Source organism: Epinephelus fuscoguttatus, linkage group LG22 (assembly GCF_011397635.1).
Source record: "Epinephelus fuscoguttatus linkage group LG22, E.fuscoguttatus.final_Chr_v1".
NCBI lineage: Eukaryota > Metazoa > Chordata > Actinopteri > Perciformes > Serranidae > Epinephelus > Epinephelus fuscoguttatus.
The window spans coordinates 610311-628773 of NC_064773.1; the positions used below are offsets into that span (position 1 = coordinate 610311).

Sequence of the window (18463 nt, forward strand, 5' to 3'; positions counted from 1 at the left end):
TGTTCAATAAAGAGTTTTGTCTTCATCTGTGTCACAAAGACAAACTGATCTCTGTCTGTTTCCCTCAGAGCTGCACCACCACAGGACTCACTCACATCACACACACTCACTGAGACTTTAAAGACTCAACTGTTAATCACTAATAAAAATAAATAAATAAAAGAATTCTTCCTCAAAGCTTTTGCTTCAATAAACAACATGAAATTAATTCAACTGTGTCACAGAGGAGAAAAAACAAGAAGAGGTGTTCACGTGTTGGTCTGTCTGTTTCAGCACCACGGACAGAGACACTGACTGAACACTGCAGACAGAAGAAGAAGAAGAAGAAGAAGAAGAAGAAGAGAGGAGGAGGAGCCTCTGGTCATTATATTAAACACACACACACACACACACACACACACACACACACACACACACACAGTGTGACTTCAACAAGTCAAACAGCTGCAGACAGACGAGCAGTGTGTAGATGAAACATCTGTACAGTCTCAGACAGTCTTGATTTAAGCCTCCTGCTGTGAGGCGATGATGATACCCACTGCACCACCGTGCCACCAGTAATACTGTACTGTACATTCTCTGTTGATTCCCATCCTGACATGCTACATGCAGGATGTCACTCACATGATGTGCAGAGAAATGATCAGTCTATATGGGAACTGATGAGAAAGGTAACGCTTCAAATGTTTTACTGCGGCGCTCTCTTTCCAACCTGTAGAATAAGCCACGCCCACTGATGTCATCACACTTCAGGTGAAGACAAACCTGCTTTCTTTGGTTCCAGCTGAGAACAAACTCTTCAGGTTCTGACCCAGTTTATTTTTGCTCTGAACACTTCAAAAAATATCTGAGACCTCCACACTCACTCATTCATTCATTCATTCATTCATCCATCAGTCCTCAGCGTCGAACACTTCCTGACTTACAATAAACCTTTAAATGACAGGTTCTGGTTCTTGCTCATGAAGGTGCAGGAACCAGAACAGACCTGGTTCTATGTTGGTGGAGAAGAGTGTTTCTACAGTCCCAGCTGGACGAGGACATCTAACTGGCCTACTGTCCTTGTCCCAGTATACAAGCACGGGAGGGGAATCCATTTATTGAGCCAAGTATGTGCGACTCCTCTACGATAGGTGGAGATATGCCCCCTTTCAGCTTGTTAGTATTGGACCTTTTTCCTGTTGACCTATTACGTCACAGACCAAACAATGGACAAACAAGTTAGCTACGGTTAGCTAGCAGCTAACTGCTACCATGGTGGACAACTTTACAGCTCTGTACATTTGGTCCGTCCAAAAAGTCACGGCTCTGGATGTAGATTTCTCCATGTTGTTACCGGCTTCTTCTTCTCTTACACATTTAATGCTATTGGACTTCCGGGTCAAAGCCCGGGGCGGAAACTGTGGAGCATGCTCAGAGCGCCTCGGCCAGTTTGGGTCTGATTGACTGTATACATGCAGGAGTCACATGATCTGGGTGTGTTAGTCCCACTGTGACACATTCACTGCAGGACCATTTCACTCACACTGACATGTTTACAGGGATTTATATAAACTACTGAAGCTCCTCCTCTTTTTGGAACCACCAAGAGTCCATCATCTTTTCGCTGTCAGCCATGCTTGTTGTTGCAGCAGGATCCTCAGCTCAGTTTAGACACTGCTGATCGGTTTTAAGGAGCAAAACTTCCTTTACAGACATGCTGAAGGTTTGGGACTACAGCTACAGTTTATACACACACACACACACACACACACACACACACACACACACACTCCCCAGCTGTTCACATCTGGCAGCAACATCTGGAGACACAACTTTTCTGCTCAACAAACTCTGCTTTTGGACAAACCAGCGGCTCAGACTGAAGACACACTGTCAGCACCAACATCCAGAAACTCTTCTGCTTCTCTTTAATGTACACACACACACACACACACGCACACACACATACACCTCTCCAAGCTCCGCCCCTTCACACACACCCTTCAGCATCACCTACCCGAGTGTTGTCATGGTGACGATGGTGTACCAGAAGGCCGCCGGGATGCTGGTGAACTTGCTCGCGCTGGATCCCTTCTCGGCGTAGAACATGACGGTGGCGAAGATGATGATGGCCATGGTGAGGGAGAAGAGCAGGAAGCCGAGCTCTGACGCGCAGCTCTTCAGCGTGTAGCCCAGGATGCGAAGTCCCGCGGAGTGCCGCGAGAACTTGAAAATCCGAAAGACCCTGAAGACGCGCAGGGTGACGAAGGCGCCGCTCACATCCTCGTTGTCGGTCATGACGAGGCCGATGTAGTAGGGCATGATGGCCACCACGTCGATGATGCTCATGACGCTCTTGACGAACTTGTAGCGGCTCGGCGCGGCGAGCAGGCGCAGCAGGTACTCCACCGTGAAGATCATGACGCACGCGGTGTCCAGGCAGAAGAAGGCCAGCGCGTACCGCTCGCCGCACGAGATCTCCTTGACGCGGTTCGGCGCGGTGCCGCACGGGACCGTCTCCACCACGTTGGCCATCACCGACACCGCGATGAAGAAGCCGGTGACGTAGTAGAAGACCAGCGCCATGGTGGAGGTGTGCGGGTTCTCAAAGGCGCGCCACATGGTCTCCCGGAAGCTCATGTCCGGCAGCACCAGGTCGTTGGTCGGGTCCATCTCCTCATCGTCCTGGATCCGCTCCTGGTTCTCCCGCCGCCGGTCCTTGTAGTCCTCGTAGCAGCAGTCCCCGATGATCTCCGGGATGATGCCGAAGAACGCCAGCTCCTCGTCGTACGCGGAGATGCACTCCTGCCGCGGGTAGTGCAGCTTCCCGGTGCGGTAGAAGTTGAGGATGTGGCGGAAGATGTCCGGGTCGCGGTCGAAGAAGTACTCGTTGGTCTCCTCGTGGAAGAAGAAGTCCCGCTCCGTGCTGCCCAGCAGGGTGTCCGGGTACCGCTCCAGCGTGTCCCGCCACGTCTGAAACTTTGTGCCGCTCACGTTGAGCACGATCAGCCCGGCGTGCCCGCGCTGCTGCTCCTTCGGGGGAGCCGGCATGGGCGTGCTGGCCACCGGCATCCAGCCGATAGCCGCCGCGCGGGCGAACGGCAGCCACGCCGCCACTCCTGCTGCCATGCTGCTCGCGGAGGCTCGTCAGAGGAAGATTCACGGAGCCACGGAGCGGCGCGCGCGCATCTGGAAACAATCAGCAGAGTTTCTCCTGGAAAACAAGATGATTTTTACGCACGAAATTAATGCGTAAAAACAAACTAATCCACATGTGAGCGTGTCCTCACCAGTCCGTGACCGTGTGCGTGGAGGCAGCGAGACAGGAAGAAGAATCCAAACTAACTCCACACAGAAAAAAAACTCCTAAAATCCGTTAAATCCGGTTTGTCGGTGTGTTATCTCCCCGCGGTGCCACCGTGTTCTCCTCCTCAGCGCGTGTCTCCTCCAGCAGCAACAAGTCGAGGCATCAGGAGGATCCCGCGCGCCACAGCCGGACTCGGAGCTGCCACTGATCCGCCGCAGGCATGCTCTGCTCCGGGTCTATCCGCCGGAGTCTTCCGGTGCCAGAGCTGATCTGACGGAGATCAGCCCGCTGCGACAAGTGTGTTTCCACGCAGAGAGGGAGCGGAGAGCCGCTGCGGAGAGGAAGCCCTCGCCTCACCGAGTCGAGCCGGGCCAAACCGGACCGCCGCGGAGAAGCTGAAGGTGTTCGGCTGGAAGCGACGCGGCAGCGGCTCGTTCTCCGGTCACACAGGTGCTGCTGGAGAGAGCAGCGGAAACCCACGTTACTCCCTATCTCTGCTCTCCTCCTCTCCTCCCTCTCTCCTCCTCCCTCTGGTTGGGGGCGTGTCCGTGGAGAAGCCCCGCGGACTCTCCGCTGTGGTGTTTTACGCACAGAGATCTCTCCCGGAGAGAAACCCGTGTGTGTGTGTGTGTGTGTGTGTGTGTGTGTGTGTGTGTGTGTTTGCTACTCAGCCCCGGGCGGTGACAACAGGCGGGTCCGCGCGCTCCCGGTAGATCGAGGGGTTTTTTAGGCAGGCTGCAGGGCGCGCGCACGAGGTGTCCGTGCAGGTTTTGGTGTGTTTTCAGCAGGTTCCAGATCAGATCTGTCACATCTGTCACTTCATCAGCTGCTGCAGCAGCAGAGAGGAAGTCTGACCTGCAGCTGCAGCGCGAGGACACCTGACATCCGGTCACCTCCAACACAACACGTTTCATTCATGAGTCAGAAACATGTGTGCACTGAGCCTTTGTTTGCTCCTCACAGAGCGCTGCAGAGAGGAAACAGTCTGTGCTCTGGTGTCCAGGTTGGAGACATGAATTTAAAAAACATCCTGACCCTTCCTCCTCTGAGCACAGCTACGCTCCTACATGTGTCACACCAGCGTCTCTCCTCCACTGAGAGCTTCACTTGTCCATGAACGTTGTCTTCTTTGTTTGAGACTTTGTCAGTGTTTCAGCACCAAACACTCGTGTGTAGAACTGAATATAAAAAGATTCTGCTGCTCTCTGTCTCTGTGATTGTGTCCTCCTCATCTCAGTAAAGCAGGGACGTCATTTCAAAGTCGGGGAAATAATAATTCACAATATTTAAGAGTTTATTTTTTGGTATTTTGTATACTTATTTTCTGTTGGTGATTTGCAATAGCATTTGCATTGTGTACAGACTTTAAACGTTTTTTCTGGTTTGTGTTTCTTTGATTGAAAGGTTTTTCACCTACACATGGCAAATGGCATAATCTGCTTGCACCTGAAAAATAAAAGAAGGAAAAGGAAAAGCGACCTGGTCATTGAGTGAAATCCAGTTAAGACCTCTGGTAGATGCCTCTCTCCCTTTCAAGTGGGGATATTGCATGGAAAACACTTAAGAACTTGACAGCGGGGCTGAATAATCAGGGCTGTAATGGCAGATGGGCCTTGAAAAACCTGGAATGAAAACTTCGGTTTCGTTTGCAGGGTTTTATCTCTAATTAGAGTCATAACTTAATAAAAATCAGCTGAATAATTTAGTTGACAGACTGAACGTTGTGTTAAGAAACAGTGGAAGCTCTGTGAGGCCCCTCTCAGCCCGAAGAGGTGTGAAATGGTTCAGTCCACTGGTGCACGAGGATTGTCTCTGAATGAAGCTAAAGCTGATGAGTGAGAGCTGATGCTGCTGGAGCACCAACGTACACGTCTCTCCCTGACAAAAGGAAGTCAGGTTCCAGAAAACAAAGAAAGAAAACTGACTTTAAAAACTAAATTCAGAAGGTGTGAGACAGGCTGGTAAACTCCAGTACATAGTCTGCACCAGGATGTTTCAGTAGCCACCAGGAACTGTCAGCTGCATTTTCCCCTGAGGCCGCCGGGCGCTATTCAACCGTATCAGCAACCGGCCGCATATCATGGCAACGTTACAAACAGACATGTCTATTTTAAAACGTTGAGCCTTTGGTCTAAGTCCATGTTTTCGGTATATAAACTAAGATTTACAGCAGAAAACAGGAAAAACAGTTTGTGTTCAGGACAAAATCTGTTTTGGTTTTATTGGTGTGAAAATGTATATTAATGTAATGCAGCACTTCGGTTTTTATTCCCATTTTTCACAGGTTTAATTCAGTAGAAATATTTCTTCAGTCTTTGGTCACAAATCAGTTAACGTCTGTGTCAGTGAGCACTTCTCCTTTTCAAAGGACCATCCACCTGACAGGTGTGGCTGAGGAAACAGCATCATTACCACACAGGTGTACCACACTCTAAAATGTGACGTTCAGTGTTCATTTGAAAACCAGACGATGACGAGCTAAAAATAGATCCTGATAATAAAAACTAAGACAAAATCTATGTTTGATTTTGGTTGATGAGACGGGATGTAAATGTTGGTGGTGGACTGTCGGACACTGACAGCTTGTAATGATCTTCAGATGCCTGATGAGCCACAGGCTGTAAACTCCAGTAAATAGTCTGCACCAGGATGTTTGGGTTGGTGTGAGTTGTGAGCTGTAACTCAGCAGTAAATAATCAGCCGTGTGTGTCTGACTGTGGATGGTGGAGCTGCTGAATGGATTTGTGGAGTTTGTTAGTTGCAGCGGTGGCTGTTAGCAGCTAGCTCCGCTCGCAGCCTTCACAGCTTCACCCCGCAGGACTCCACTCAGTCCGGACTGGAGAAGGTTTGTGGGTTGATGGTGTTTGACAGGCAGGTAGGAGGCTCAGTTATCTGTGAGTGTAGCTGTGCTGTAAGTCAACAGTCTGAACTCAGATCAGTTTTCTCTGACAGAGATGAAAGTTTAGTTTGAATCACCAACTCTGTGAGAGGACACCAGTTTAAACCTCCAGACTAACATGTTGCACATGAAGAAACAAGTTATGTTTCTGCTTCTTAACAGTCACATGGATAAGTCAGAGTTTACAATGAACCTGGGGACAAATCCTAGTTGGCTCACATTAGTTATTTGTTGAGAGCAGAAATAGAGAGATGTTGAGCTTTTCAGATGATGATCAGTGAGTGAAACACCAGGACCAAAACATTTTGAATTTCTGTCATCTGAAATTATGAAGGATAAAATATGACTCAAACTAATAAAACATTTTGTCTCCAGACTGAGACGAACCCTGAAACATCTGTCAGAATGAACACAGCTGTGAGACAGACGTAGATGAAGCGATGGAGGCCAGGAGCCCCACAGACAGCTGATGCCCGGGGCCCTGAACGTGTTGTTACGGCCCTGCTTTAAACTCCAACCTGCTTCAAACCAACTTTTCATGAAGAGAAAAACGTGATTAAAGCTTTGGTGAAGAAGAAGAAGAAGAAGAAGAAGAAGAAGAAGAAGAGGAACTTCAGGACGGTGATTTAATCTTTAAAGTGCTCCTCCTCCTCCTCCTCCTCCTCCTCTTCCTCCTCGTTGTTGTTATTGTTCTCTGCAGTTTTATGTTTCATCATGAATTCATGTTCACGCTGCTGCTCTTAATTAATAATGCAGCTTTAATTTCTTTTATGATTTTAATATTCTCACTGGTGTTTGCTTTTCTAAAACTCTTCTTCATCATCATCTTCTGTTTTTATACAAACTCTCTGCAGCTGAACTTTACTGCGTCACAGCAACACATCACAGTGAGTTTGACTGAAACAGTAAAAATGAAGTGTAGTAAAGGACACAAAGCACCTCCTAACTGAAGTGAATAAATATAGATCTTAAAGGTTATCTGTGGACTTCCTTTTTGACGATCAGTCTTCACACCGTTGAGAGGGTTAATAAAAATGTTTTCCTGTTTGAACGTTTGCACATTCTGGAGCCAAGAATCTGAACGGCTCCTCAGAGTCAGGACGCTCTGCCAACAAGCTTCTTCTTCTGGTGTTTAATATGAGAGCTCAGTGTTTATTGGTTTTATAATCAGATTTGTGTCAGAGATAATTATCTGTCTGAACAGTGATGATGATGACGAGGCTGAGGATGAAGCTGATGTCTGTCGGTCAGACTCTCAGCTGATCTCTGACGCTCAGGTTTTAATTGTCAGACTCTAATTAGTCTAATGGATCTGGAGCCAGCATTTGCCAAACTGTGTGAGAGCTGCTTCCTGCTGCAGCTCCAGACCCACGGCCGCACTTCACTTTATATCTGCTGGAAGTGTCGAAGTGCTCACGACGTCTGTGAAGGACGAAACTAACAATTCAAACGTCTCTGAGGGAGTTGCGTTTCATCTGTGTTAGAAAATATAATGAGTCAGAGAAGAGTTAAAGTTCCAGAGTGTCAGTGAAGATAATCTGTGTATAATCAGCCAGTGTGTCCTCGTCACCTCAGAGTGAGCTGTTTATATCTACACAGAGAGCAGGAGATCACCGTGTTGCACCGCCATGTTTCTACAGTAGCCCAGAATGGACAAGCCAGAGACATTTGCACTTGTATACACTCATTCTTCTTTAAGTTCATTCCAGTCTTTCTGTGCATGCTCGTTTCCTCGCCCTTCTATCTCCCTTCTTCGACCTTCTACCTCCCTTCTCCTCCTCAACAGACGAAGCATTAGCAGAACAAGGTTGTTGTCGTACTGCTGCTTCAAGAATATAAGCAAAACACGCCTGAAAAAGGCACTAAGAACGGCGTCGTCAAACATCTTGTTATCCGGAGCGAGGATTACAGTGTTTTCTTCCGGTAAACGTAAACACGTAACATCCGCCCCGCCCCCTATCCAATCAGAAACCTTCCCTGCCCCAAACCTTGCACAGACCTGAATGAAGGCGATTAAACTGATCTCCGTGTAAACCCTCATTCAGAATGAATATTTCCCATGTAAACTACCTGGAAAGACTTTAATTCAGAATGATTTCATTCAGAATGAGAAGCCATCATGTAACCACACCCAGTGTGACTGTCCTCCATCACATCTACAATCAGCATCAGAACAAACATTCAGACAGTTTTTACTTCAATCAGTGAAGAATCTTTTTTATTTTCTGTCAGTTTTCAGAGACAAACGATGATCATGAACATGTTCTTCTTCTGTGGTCAGGTTTTATCTCTTTAATGGCCGGTACACACTGTGTGATTTTGGGCTGTCCCAGACGAAAGATGGCCATCGTGGGAGAAACATGGTGCTATCTTTGGTCGTGGCTCTAAGGCGGTGGTCTTACGTCGCGCTGTGAGACAGGTTCAAGGACGGCCGTGTCAGCGTCTTGCGACCAAAGATAACCTGAGATAAAATTCTGACAGTGTCAGAAATTTAGGATGACTATCTCACAGTGTGACAGCTGCTACGACCTACGTCTACTAATCAACCAATAGAAATGCAGCAGAAAATGACACAATGGTCACCATGACACCGACGCTAAACCCAAACACATGATCGCTTGCTATGGAGGCAAAAGGAACAAAAAGAAGTGTGTGGAAAGTTTGGTGGAGCTGTGGCAGCAGAAGCCTTGTTGATCTGATGTTTCCTCCAGCTGCTATCACGACCGCCAGAAAAAGACGCTGCATGGAAGGAAACTGCGGAGGAACTGCAACTTCCAGGTGAGCAAGCTACCTATGGTGGCGCAGATGGATGACGTACGCTGATGACGTTGCAGACTGACGTACATATCCCACATATTTTAAAAGGTTGTGGTCATTTTGATGTGACCAGCGACTTCACTACAAGCGTCTTGTTATGTTGAAACAGCTGACGTGCTTTAAAACCTTTTGCCCAGCTGAGTGTCAGGTGACATCACCAGCCAGCTTGAGTCCAGCTCAGACCGGCCAGTTCACACCACTGACACTTTTTTCTGACAGGTTCTGAAACGGTTTCATCTCGTCGTGAATCTTTGGTCTGAACTGGACTTAAGGAGGCAGGTTGGGGAGGAGGATGAGACCTTCCCCTGGAGTCACGTCTTCAGAACCATGTGAACTTTTTAAGGTACGTCAGCGTGTTTCTTTTCCTAACTTTACATTAACGTAACTGTACGTTAAGGACGTAACGTCATTGGTGGGGTGCAAATTTGTAGGATATCATATGAACCGTTCTCTGAGAATAAGTTTCATTTTCACAGGAAATACACAGTCTCTGTCTGTTCACATTCTCAAGAAACAAACAGCAGGTTCCTGGCTGAAGGTCAAGAGGTTGTTTGACCCCTCCGGCCTGCCGTAGACGGACTCTCTCACTCTTTATATCACAGCGTTACAAACTGCTGCCTGGTGTGTATCATAGCACTGTAAAGTGTGTCTGATAAAGCAGCAGTGTTGACGGACAGGCCCAGTGTGTATCAGACAGGTGTGTCTTTGTGTCTGATGATGACATCACTGACAGAGCGTGAGAGTGTTTGGAGTGAGAGCGGGCGGATTACAAACTACAGATTCTTTTCTTTTCTAAAGGTTTGATCCTCAGTGTGACGCTAACAGAGTGCCATCGTTCAGCTGCTTCACAGTAACGAATAATAATAATTACAACAATAATAATCTGACAGGAAGTCCAGAAGTCTGGCTCCTCCCCTCCTTCTGCTCTGGACGCTGTCGTCGCTACGGAAACCACCCTGGAGCCATAACCAACAGCAGTTCAGAGCCCTTAGTGGAGCTTCATGTCACACACACACACACACACACACACACACACTTATGTATTTATGGTGTGTGCTTCAGTTTCGTCTCCTCCATCAGCAGTCAGAGGGGAGCAGACAGTGGCAGGAGGTCTCACTCTGCTCCTAAATCACAGCACAAATCAGAACCCAGAGCAGCTCCCATCAATCAGTGTGTGTGTGTGTGTGTGTGTGTGTATGTGTGTGTGTGTTTACATTACACAGGAGGTCTCCGTGTGCGTGTATGTGCATGTGTGTGTGTGTGTGTGTGTGTGTGCGCACCAAGCTGTCGATCAATAGGTTTGATTGATGGCTCCGTGCAGAGTCTTCAGAGGAACTTACAGGCTGAACTCATCACTTCTGTCTCTGGACGTCCATCAAGTCGACTCAGGAGGGGACGGACAGGGAGGCAGAGTGAGGTGAAGAACAGGTGAGCACAGGTACAACAACAGGAAGTTATAGTTTGTCAGCAGGTGGAGCCGCAGCAGAGATGAAGATACTTTAAAACTCTTCCTCCTACTCGTCTTCATCACTCAGTGAGGACTAACAGTGAGCTGTTAACAGGCAGCTAACATGCAGCTAATATGCAGCTAACAGGCAGCTAATATTCAGCTAACATGCAGCTAACAGGCAGCTAATATTCAGCTAACATGCAGCTAACAGGCAGCTAATATGCAGCTAACAGGCAGTTAACATGCAGCTAATATTCAGCTAACATGCAGCTAACAGGCAGCTAATATTCAGCTAACATGCAGCTAATATTCAGCTAACATGCAGCTAACAGGCAGCTAATATTCAGCTAACATGCAGCTAACAGGCAGCTAATATTCAGCTAACATGCAGCTAATATTCAGCTAACATGCAGCTAACAGGCAGCTAATATTCAGCTAACATGCAGCTAATATGCAGCTAACAGGCAGCTAATATTCATCTAACATGCAGCTAACAGGCAGCTAATATTCAGCTAACATGCAGCTAACAGGCAGCTAATATTCAGCTAACATGCAGCTAATATTCAGCTAACATGCAGCTAACAGGCAGCTAATATTCAGCTAACATGCAGCTAACAGGCAGCTAATATTCAGCTAACATGCAGCTAATATTCAGCTAACATGCAGCTAACAGGCAGCTAATATTCAGCTAACATGCAGCTAATATGCAGCTAACAGGCAGCTAATATTCATCTAACATGCAGCTAACAGGCAGCTAATATTCAGCTAACATGCAGCTAACAGGCAGCTAATATTCAGCTAACATGCAGCTAATATTCAGCTAACATGCAGCTAACAGGCAGCTAATATTCAGCTAACATGCAGCTAATATTCAGCTAACATGCAGCTAACAGGCAGCTAATATTCAGCTAACATGCAGCTAACAGCGTGTATCTCTGCTCTGTGTCTCTGCAGTCAGTCCCCTGAATGATTTGTTCTGCACAACAAACAAACAGATCAATAGGTGTGATTGGCAGCTCTGCCCCTCCCCCTCTCTGTCTCTAATTGGCTGAACACGGGGCGTCTGTGTGTCTCACAGGTCGAGGGTCAATCAGATTGAACTGTGAAGGAGGAAGATTGATTCACCTGTCACCGTCTCAGAGTCTGAGGAGCTGAATCACAGCCCAGTTCATCAGAGTGGAGGTTTTCTCTCACAGAGAAGCTGCTGTGCTGTTTTTATAAAGACACAGAAATATGAAAACAATATTTATTAAATATAGGTTTCATATGACTGTTTGAAATGACACGTGCAAAGGTTCACAGTATTAAGAATAAAATCAATGTGCAATACACAGAGACACTCGTCCACTAAGATGTGCATTAATGTGACGCATAGAGACAGACAAGAAGACGTGAAGACATATTGATGAGTCCAGCTGCAGTCAGGACAGGACTGTCTTTGTAGCGTGAGGTTTGGTCTTGATGGACGGCAGGTCCAGGAGGTCCAGGAGGAGTACAGGTCCAGGAGGGGTACAGGTCCAGGAGGGGTACAGGTGCAGGAGGGGTACAGGTCCAGGAGGAGTACAGGTCCAGGAGGAGTACAGGTCCAGGAGGGGTACAGGTGCAGGAGGGGTACAGGTGCAGGAGGGGTACAGGTCCAGGAGGAGTACAGGTGCAGGAGGGGTACAGGTCCAGGAGGAGTACAGGTCCAGGAGGGGTACAGGTGCAGGAGGGGTACAGGTGCAGGAGGGGTACAGGTCCAGGAGGGGTACAGGTGCAGGAGGGGTACAGGTGCAGGAGGGGTACAGGTGCAGGAGGAGTACAGGTGCAGGAGGAGTACAGGTCCAGGAGGGGTACAGGTCCAGGAGGGGTACAGGTGCAGGAGGGGTACAGGTCCAGGAGGAGTACAGGTCCAGGAGGAGTACAGGTCCAGGAGGGGTACAGGTGCAGGAGGGGTACAGGTCCAGGAGGAGTACAGGTGCAGGAGGGGTACAGGTGCAGGAGGAGTACAGGTCCAGGAGGGGTACAGGAGGGGTACAGGTGCAGGAGGGATACAGGTGCAGGAGGAGAACAGGTGCAGGAGGGGTACAGGTGCAGGAGGGGTACAGGTCCAGGAGGAGTACAGGTGCAGGAGGAGAACAGGTGCAGGAGGAGAACAGGTGCAGGAGGAGAACAGGTCCAGGAGGAGTACAGGTGCAGGAGGGGTACAGGTCCAGGAGGAGTACAGGTGCAGGAGGGGTACAGGTGCAGGAGGGGTACAGGTGCAGGAGGAGTACAGGTGCAGGAGGAGAACAGGTGCAGGAGGGGTACAGGTGCAGGAGGAGTACAGGTGCAGGAGGAGAACAGGTGCAGGAGGAGAACAGGTCCAGGAGGAGTACAGGTCCAGGAGGAGTACAGGTGCAGGAGGGGTACAGGTCCAGGAGGAGTACAGGTGCAGGAGGAGAACAGGTGCAGGAGGAGAACAGGTCCAGGAGGAGTACAGGTGCAGGAGGGGTACAGGTCCAGGAGGAGTACAGGTGCAGGAGGGGTACAGGTGCAGGAGGAGTACAGGTGCAGGAGGGGTACAGGTGCAGGAGGAGAACAGGTGCAGGAGGAGTACAGGTCCAGGAGGAGTACAGGTGCAGGAGGGGTACAGGTCCAGAAGGAGTACAGGTGCAGGAGGGGTACAGGTGCAGGAGTACAGGTGCAGGAGGGGTACAGGTGCAGGAGGAGAACAGGTGCAGGAGGAGTACAGGTGCAGGAGGGACAGCAGATTGCAGCCAGTCACTGGCCTCGTCTTTGGCAGTGCAGCGTACCAGATGGACATGGAAGAGGTGACTCCATGATGGTGCACTGCTGCCAGTCTGGAAGGTTGAACTTCCATGTGAACCTGTAGGCCTAGAGTCTGTCCTGATGGTGGCGCCAGAGGAAACATCATGGAGTCATCATATGTGATGGTTCATCCTCTGAGGAGCAGGAAGGAGACCAGGAGCTGTCGGGACAACGTAACATTTAGATATTTCTAATGTGGGACGTGGCTCATATAAAGTTCAGAGTAAATTAACACGCCGTCCCTGAACGTAAGATGAACCCAGAGCGTCATATGTGGACGTGTAGGTGGTGTTTGACGTGTTGGGATGAGAACGTGTCGTGCAGGTTTTTCATAGAAACTGGTTTAAATGAGTCCTGATTATAAACTGGCCTAAATTAAACTCATCATCAGGAGACAGTGTGTTAATGAAGAACAGGCTGCGTCCTGAACAAGAGGAAAGTTGAATGAATCCAGTTTGACTTTGTGATCTGCAGTCGAGTCACTCGTCACAGTAAACATCAGAACAGGATTTAATGGATATTTCTCCCTACAGGTGCAATTACTGCTCATTAGTCTCAGATATCAATTAGAAGTGAGGCCAGCTGGGAGTCAGCACACACACACACACACACACACACACACACACACACACTCAGGCACCAGAGGGGCTGCAGTGTCACTTTACACAGATAGAAGTAATTAAAGTGCATTAATCTCTCAGTGATGTTCATGCTGCCTGCAGACCTGCACACGCTGCCTTCACACTCACTCTGTTTGTTTCTCTACCTGCACACACACACACACACACACACTGATACCCCACTAACTTTCTGATTTTGATACGGGTCATGTAAACAGCTTTTCCCTCTGGATATCCTGAGTTAGGTCTGATTCTGAATGAAAAGGTGTGCAGTGTGTTGGTAACACTCAGGATCACTCTTTAAACATGTGTTCAGCACATTCACAGTCTGACACAGTGTTTTACTGCAGTTTGTGACACTCGACTTCTTGTCTCTGTGTTTTATCCCCGTATACATATAAAGAGACCTGGACACAGTGTTGGAGGCGGAGCTTTGGTGACTCAGTGGCGTATGAAGCCAAAAAAGTTCCCGGGTATAAAACTACCTGGATCCTCCGCATCATTGGGCAGGTGCACTACAGACTTCCTGTTTAGCGCTCTGCTAACTTTAACAGAGGTAAAATGATTTAATAATGCAGCTCCTCCAAATGTTATCACACCACATGGGTCAGAGCCAAAGACATCCCACTACTGTGGCGTCTCTTCTTCACTCTGCCTTTGTATTTCTGCACACACCCAAACAATTCATGTTGCTGCAGTGTGTGATGTCAGACAGCATGATGACATCACATAATCAAAGGGGTGTGACATGTAACACAACAGCATCGGCCTCTAGTGTGACATATAACACACGTGTCAGCAGCTCTGTTAACACGCCCTCACTGTGACCTCGTCACGTGTCCACGTTTGGTCATGGACTTTCCACGTCCACATATGACGTCCAAGGTACCCTGGGTGTGTTGGTTGTTGACGTTCTGGGACGCCGTGTCAACTTCAGCCTGTTACATGCATTGTCTGTTTTCAAAATACACTTCTGTTTTCACAGGAAATGTACAGTTTGATACAGTCTCTTTCAAAATAAAAGCACTACGTCAGTACAACACCACCAACTGATGTTTTTTTCCTTCAACAACACACACACGTGGTTACGTTTAGCCAACACACACACACGTGGTTACGTTTAGCCAACACACACACGTGGTTACATTTAGCCAACACACACACGTGGTTACATTTAGCCAACACACACACACACACGTGGTTACGTTTAGCCAACACACACACACGTGGTTACGTTCAGCCAACACACACACGTGGTTACATTTAGCCAACACACACACACACACACACACACATGGTTACGTTTAGCCAACACACACACATGTGGTTACGTTCAGCCAACACACACACACGTGGTTACATTTAGCCAACACACACACACACACACACACGTGGTTACGTTTAGCCAACACACACACGTGGTTACGTTTAGCCAACACACACACGTGGTTACGTTTAGCCAACACACACACACACACACACACGTGGTTACATTTAGCCAACACACACACACACACACATACACACACGTGGTTACATTTAGCCAACACACACACACACACACACACACGTGGTTACGTTTAGCCAACCCACACACACACACACACACACGTGGTTACGTTTAGCCAACACACACACGTGGTTACATTTAGCCAACACACACACGTGGTTACGTTTAGCCAACACACACACGTGGTTACGTTTAGCCAACACACACGTGGTTATGGTTAGCCAACACACACACACACACACACACGTGGTTACGTTTAGCCAACACACACACGTGGTTACGTTTAGCCAACACACACACACACACACACGTGGTTACGTTTAGCCAACACACACACGTGGTTACGTTTAGCCAACCCACACACACACACACACACACGTGGTTACGTTTAGCCAACACACACACGTGGTTACGTTTAGCCAACACACACACGTGGTTACGTTTAGCCAACACACACACACACACGTGGTTACATTTAGCCAACACACACACACACACACACACACACACACACACACACACACGTGGTTACATTTAGCCAACACACACACACGTGGTTACATTTAGCCAACACACACACAGGTCGGCTCTGCTTCTCACCTCAGGCCTTGCTCTCACTGACTGGCCACATTTCAGAAGCACCAGTCTCATTAATGTGCGACCTGTCAGAGAGAGCCAACAAATCTACACAGGAACGTCATATTGCGTCAGGTGGAATCACGTCCTGTACGAACACATCAGGGCACGTTCAGTCTCAGAGCTGTGTGCACCGTGTGCTACAGTTCACAGATTGAACAACATGCTTCGTTGACAGTGTGAAACAGAACTGCAGTAACGTGTGTATAAACTCTGTTATACACACTATTGTTGTGTTTATTCCACACTGTAAACATGTGTTTCCCATGATGCCAATAAAGCCTTTTTAAATTCAGTGAAGCCTCGGCATGGTAAAAAACAGAGCACCTGCTCAACACATGTTGTTTAACACACCGTGTTTGTGTTCAAATGAAACGCAGCTTTGAGAGCTGAACTGACTCAGGTTAATGTGACACCTGATCAGATTCAGATGGTCTGTAGAGACACACACAGGTTCAGTGTGTCTGAGCTGTGAGCTGACACATGTGTGAACGCCGACGTCTCGTCTGTGGAGCCTGAAGCTTTAACTGGACTCAGTGTCCACATGGACCAGAGCAGCAGCAAGTGTTTCGTGCTTCACCTTCACCACACACACCAGGAACAACGTGTTTATACACTGAGCATATTTTCTCTAAACTGTTGTTGTTGTGCATCACCGTGATGACCGCAACATGACGGAGGTCAAACAGCTGAAGTCAAACATGATGTGGACATCAAGGTGCTCAGCAGGCCGTCAGCAGGCTTCATGCAGCTACAGGCACATTAATTATGAACGTCTCAGCATGCTTCCTCTTCTGTTAGTTTAATATGTGCAGCGCAGAGATTTATGATTCACTTTGAACTGTAATAATCATCATCCCATAAAGACATTCAGCCGACCTTTACAGGAACATCCAGGCAGTGAGAGGAATCCAGATCAGTGACCTTCAAACTGCTCCGATCCTTCATCTCAAGGTCACCCTCTCCTCAAACAGGAAGCTGTGTCTCTCAGCTTCCTGCTGCTTTAACTCAGAGGGATCTTTGTCTCCATGTATAAAACTAAATAACATCTACTTGTCAAAAACCTAACAGCCTCAGAGAGCTCTCAAATTTTTCATGTTTTCCTACAAAAAGTAAAGCACCCAAATTCAAAACAAACATATCCCACATATTTAACCTCTCTAACTCCGCCAGGACGCCGACGTCCTCACTCCCCTCCTCCTCTGTTAAATGGTATCTCCCAGGCGCACTACGTCATCAAACCATGTGATGTTTGGTATTGCCGGATTCAGGAAGCTCTCGACTTTTCAAAAATAACATTGTTTTTCTTTTATTTATTATGTATTTCACACCAGAGCAGCCTAAACACATAAAGTCCATAATCATGATGAGTGGTGACAAGTCATGTCATGCCGTTTTTCAACGGGAAAAGTTAAAGGATTACTCACGATCTTATGTGGAGCTGTTAGCGGGGACTTAGCTGGTTTATAAAAGGTAAGAGTCTCACTCCTACCACTATTTTTGGCTGAGATACACCGTCTAGAAAGTGGGATCATAACTTTCACGTTTCATATGGCTTTATTTGGTGATATTTTATGGTGTCTCTGTGTCATAAACAACATCAGCTATCATAATCACACCTGATTTCAATAAGGTACAATGTCTGAAGCTGGCTGAGTGTTGTTTGATCACTGATAGTACTGTTTTGAAGCAGAGTGGCCCACTTGTTATTTGGAGCTCCGCCTGGATCTTCTCATGGTAAAAACACTGTAGAATGGTCATACTTTGAGCAGTCTTCTTCAAATTTGAAACAAGTGTTCATTGATAGTGTGCCTACAGCCCCACAGTGTCATTTACCTGCTCAGATGAAGCCACAGACAGTTATTCATCCTGAAACACATTTTTATTTTATTTTAGGCAAAATCTTCAACTTGTTACTGACTTCAGAGGCCCATTACTCTGTCTCTGTATCACCTAGAGTGTTTCTGACACTTTCACAAGAAACTTCAGAGAGTTTTCTTTCTGGCAAGACCTCATGCATGCATGTAGTCAGAGCGGTTCAGAAGCTACAGACATTTTAATTTGGGTATGTCATTTTAGGCGTTTTTGCTACAAAATGGGGGTGGAGTACAAGAGGTTTTAACTGACTAATATTTCTAGTGCCGACTAGAAAGGATGGACGTTTAATCGTGCACTGAGTCTAATTGTGCATATCCCTAGTCCCGAGCACTTGTAAGGAGGCAGGTTGGGATGGATGGGTCACAAAAAATCCAGCTTTCACCCAGGACTCTGCTGGAGTCATGTGCTCAGATCTGTTTTAACTTTGAGTCATTGTAAGGTGCGTCCTCACCAGGGGTCGCGTTAACCGGATATTCTCGGTCACTGACTTGTTTTTTACAACAATGACCGGAAAATCTGAAGGCCGTCGGTCATTTTGACCGATTGCAATTACCACCCCTGCCCACTTGGCGGC

At 47.7% G+C, this 18463-nt stretch overlaps 1 protein-coding gene across 2 annotated transcripts in view; it reads right to left on the minus strand.

Annotated features, from left to right (window-relative positions):
• Nucleotides 1–3797, minus strand: part of LOC125882770 (potassium voltage-gated channel subfamily D member 2-like) — a 92448-nt gene extending 88651 nt beyond the window's left edge. For both annotated transcript variants that reach the window (XM_049566621.1, XM_049566622.1), the window contains exon 1: nt 2000–3797. In XM_049566621.1, the coding sequence (XP_049422578.1) occupies nt 2000–3111 (1112 nt within the window). In that variant the 5' untranslated portion in view covers nt 3112–3797. The remainder of the gene's footprint in view (nt 1–1999) is intronic.
• Between the last annotated feature and the right edge of the window lie 14666 nt (nt 3798–18463).